The sequence below is a fragment of the Copadichromis virginalis genome, linkage group LG5 (assembly GCF_057382275.1).
Source record: "Copadichromis virginalis isolate Kocher_CV1m ecotype Utaka linkage group LG5, C_Virginalis_male_GT1.1, whole genome shotgun sequence".
Taxonomy (NCBI): Eukaryota; Metazoa; Chordata; class Actinopteri; order Cichliformes; family Cichlidae; genus Copadichromis; species Copadichromis virginalis.
The window spans coordinates 5,146,090-5,150,498 of NC_140622.1; the positions used below are offsets into that span (position 1 = coordinate 5,146,090).

At 44.3% G+C, this 4,409-nt stretch overlaps 1 protein-coding gene across 1 annotated transcript; it reads right to left on the minus strand.

Moving 5' to 3' along the window:
- Positions 1 to 592: 592 nt before the first annotated feature.
- Positions 593 to 4,167, minus strand: LOC146708783 (transcriptional repressor scratch 1-like). The gene is made up of 2 exons (XM_085455601.1): positions 3,494 to 4,167; positions 593 to 1,919 (listed from the first exon to the last, which is right to left on the minus strand). The coding sequence occupies exons 1-2, from the start codon at positions 3,663 to 3,665 to the stop codon at positions 1,108 to 1,110; spliced, it is 984 nt and encodes a 327-aa protein (XP_085311727.1). The 5' UTR covers positions 3,666 to 4,167; the 3' UTR covers positions 593 to 1,107.
- Between the last annotated feature and the right edge of the window lie 242 nt (positions 4,168 to 4,409).

Sequence of the window (4,409 nt, forward strand, 5' to 3'; positions counted from 1 at the left end):
GGTTTCTTGTATTTTGGTATTTATCTGTATAATGGTCGATGTTCTGATTCTTTAGTTATCCTGTTTTGAATATTATAATCTATGTTTCAGTTTATTCTGGTTTAGGGTTTTGTTTTCAGGTTGTGTTCTTGTGTTTAATGTAGGTTTAGTTCAGTGTCAAGTCAGCGTCCTTGTGAAGTGCTTCTTGTTTCCTGTTTTATTGTGTAGGTCTCATCTTGTCAATTACTTCCAGCTGTGTTCACCACCTGTGTGTAATCTCCCTGTGTTCTTCTGTGTGTATTTAAGTCGTGTCTGCTCGCGTGCTAGTTGCTGGTCTGTCTGTCAATCAGTTTCATCCGTTTGTTCTCCCTGCTATCTAACTTCATGTTCCTCCGCTCACCCATGTTCATGTTCATGTTTAGTAGTTTAGTTTTTCCCAGTTCAGGTTATCTTTAGTTCTGTTTCACATTTTCACCTTGTGTTTTATTTTTACAGTAACTCTCCCTCACACCTCCATGAGTGCCTGCGCTTGGATTTAATTCCTCCACACGGCTCATCCCATTCGCCATAACACATGTTTTGTATTTGCATATACCCACAGACATGAGCAAAGGGAAGTTACTCACTGGTTTTTATTGTCATCACCAAATCGATCAGACAGGCAAATATACTATATCAGAGTATACTTTGGCTTTTGTTCTCATCAAATCCAGCACCTGGCTTCTTAAACATGTTAAATTGACAAATACATTAACCCATAATAAATAAATAATCTTCAAATTGGCAAATAAATAGTTAAATAAGTTAATAAATATGCAAATACATTATGCAAGTAACCAAGCCATCTGAGATAAATTAAGAGCTTGGTGATATATCAAATGATAGTGATGTGTAAATTATTGCAATTTATAAAAAGAATATAAAATATTTTGCATTTGTAATCAACACTGAGATTTTTTATGAAATTTTCTACATGTTTCCTGAAGAATTTACTGTGAGGTTATTGCTTATGTCAAAAGGCAGGATTTTGATACATGCATTTGAAAAGTCTGAGAAGTCGCGAGCCGTCGTCTGACTTAGATATTTGAACTAGAAAAAAAAACATATAAAGAAGAAAGGATTTTCCTTTCAGTCCTCAGAGCTGCAGTCACCCTCTGTTGACTGCCCTTTGAAGCAGGCCGACTCGTAATGCTTGTTCAGGTAGGATTTGAGCGCGAAGCTTTTACGACAACGTTTGCAGGAGTAGTGTTTGAACGCTGAGTGCGTCTGCATGTGGGCACGCAGATTGGAGCGGTCAGCAAAGGCTTTGCCACAGTGAGCGCAGGCAAACGGTTTCTCCCCAGTGTGAGACCTCATGTGACCCTGCAGGAGCCAAGGCCGGCTGAAAGCTTTGCCACACACCTTGCACTCGTGCTTCATGTCATGGGTCAGCATGTGCATGGCCAGAGCCGGCATAGACACATAAACTTTGTGGCAGGTAGGACATTTCCTGGCCTGCTGGCTGTCCAGACTTCGGTGAGTCTGCTTGTGCCTACTCAGATTGGAGGATGTGGCGTACGACTTGCCACACTCGCTGCACACGTGACGTCCTTTGGATTCCCCTTTGGCGGGGCTGCAATCTGTTGAGCTGCTTCCCTCGCTGCTGTCCAAATGGCTCCCTTCCATGTGAGAACATCTCTGTTTAGGCCTCCGGCGCGAGCGACCATCAGAAATGAGAAAGCCACTGATTGTGCACGCCTCCGTTTCAGGGCTACTGCCGTCCGACTCAACTGTGGTGCTAGAAACGGGGCTGTCCGGATCTTCCATGTCGTGGTCAGAGAACTCTTCCCCGCTGCTGCCCCCTGGGGAGTACAGGGGCCCTGCTGTGAGCCCAGTCTGCTCATGACTTGACTCCTTTGTGCGCTTAAACACTGACGGGATGATGTAATCCTGGATGTACCCTGGGAAAGAAAATACATATTTAATATAGACTCTAGAATTACTACATGGAAAAGAAAAGTGCCTTCTTACCCCAACCTCAATATGAAATCTATTCAGGAAACTATTTGTAAGTGCCAGCTTTAGCAAGCTCTAAGACTGAAATATTAATGAATCTGTGATGCACCTTTCTGATTCAGTCGATATTCTCAGTGGCTCCATTGAGAGCAATCACAAAGTTAAATAAATGAAAACACAATGTGCTGACTCTGAATCAAGAGTCAGGCACGTATAGTGCAAGCCAGCCTGGACCTTCTTGTCAGATTGCTGCAGCTGCAGCAGCAGCAATCTGTCTAAATGTGTTTTGGAAGAAGGAACGGGTGGGGAGGGATGATCAAAACAGAGCATCTATGCAGTGAATCCCCTCAATCACTAAATCGTTTTAATCAGATCATTCCCCATCTGTGATGTTTGTGAGAGTGTTCATGAGTATGGTAATGGGGAGACTGAGTGACAGGTGGGGGTCTGCAATTTGGCAAAGAGGGAAGGGAGGGTTGGAGAGTGTTTTGTGGGTATGGTGGGGGTTGGTGGGGGTTCTGATCTTAGCAGCAGTCAGTGGTATATTGCCACACACACAAACACACACAAACACACACAAAATGGAACACAAAGGGAAGCAGACAGCTGGCATCCTAAATCTGAGGACAAATTATTCAACTCTAACACAAGACATGTGATGTTGGTTGTGGGTGAAAAGGGGGGAGGGGGTAAATCCACTCAAAGAATACTTTTTTATTTCTTAAATCTAAACACACAACATATTGTTCTCACACCCAGCCTCTGTAGAAATCCCACAGGTGAAAATCTCCTCTGCCAGTGCACAGCTCAAGTTTCACTTTATTGAATTACCTGCAGCACTCTCTATTTTCCAGTCAATACCCATCCTCTAAAAACCCTGTTCCATAACCTCTCACTGCTCCACATATGGATTGTGTTGCTGCAATCCTACTCCCTCTGGCTATCCAACATCCTGCAGGATCAGATGGAGAGAGATGGAGAGATGAATGGGCAGGTGGGGGGGGTGATAAGAGGAGAGTCAAGGGCAACGGCACCATCTAAGGACACCACAATCCCACGTGGCTATCTGCTTTCGTCTGAGTTTTTATCTTTATTTTCTTGTTGGACCTGAGAAATGTCTGCATCAGTGTCTCCGCGCGTGCACGGCTCATCATTCACGTACACAATAGTATTAAAGCCAAAGGCTACTGTGTGATCTGGTCTGAGTATTAAGCCGATTTAGCCAGCATGACCTGAATACTATTTAGCATCTGCCGAGTTAGAAAACAAAAGTCCAGAGCCATTTGAAGTAGGTGGGTGAGCACTGGCTGTAGGGTTTTGGGGGTTTCCAAAAGTGATTATATAGGAAGCACGACGTAGCCCCTTTGTGTATAAATCCCTGTTTATTATTTGTTTGAGGAATAATTTTTTGCCTCTTCCTCCTTGTGAGGAAAACCATGTGAAACACTTTGTGCAGACAAATCAGTCTACAACCTACACAGCAAAGTAGAAAACGCAACTCAGAGAGACATTTACTCACTGTTTTCACTCAGATGCACGGCCAAGTTGGTGGATGACTCAGTGATGGCATGTGTCACGGTGTAAGAGTCATCCCAGTGCTGCTCCTGCTGCTGATGTTGATGATGATAGTAGTGGTTGGAAGAGGAGAAATCGTGAATCTTTGGCAGTTTCACCAAAAAGGAGCGTGGCATTTTTATTTTCCCCTGATGAAAAAGTGATCTAAACCTCCTAGAATAAAACGCAAACACGCAGTTGAACAGGAAAAATAAGAAAAACTACGCTTCCAGGTGGCCTTCTTGGAAAGGCCAATCAGCTGAGGATGCTGGAAAAAAATCTTTTTGGAAATTATTCAACGCCAAAAGAGAAAGAGAAAAGAGCAGCAAAGACAGAGCATAGCACAGAGTGGATGGAGAGGAAGACAGAAAGTGGTGAGGGTGAGACAGAGGCACACATACAGAGAAAGAGAGAGAGAGAGAGATGTCTGGACTAGCTGAGCTCAGCACTCTGCAGTCTTTTATACATGGCCCACGAGCCCCAAAGATCAGGTGGTGCTTTGGAAGAGGGAGCTGCTTAGCATTAATCCATCAAACATCCCAAGGGACACACGTCAAATTACCACGAGCCGTCTGTGCTTTTCCCTGCAAGCGCACTCACACACATGCACATACACACTCACAGCAGTCAACCACCACCTCCTCGTCTTCCCACCCACATCCCCCTCGTTTCGCCCCTCTGTCTCTGTCTGAAGAAGGGCAGACAATAGTGATGCAGAAGCACGTGGGTGACACTACACACAACATCTTGTCCTCCATTGTCTTTCAATGAAGTAGCTAACACAATTCATACTGCCTCAAACATATTTCACCCAACCTACCAACAACAGCATCCGCATATCCGGCTCGTTACTGAAATGTCAAACTGGAGTGACATGCTCC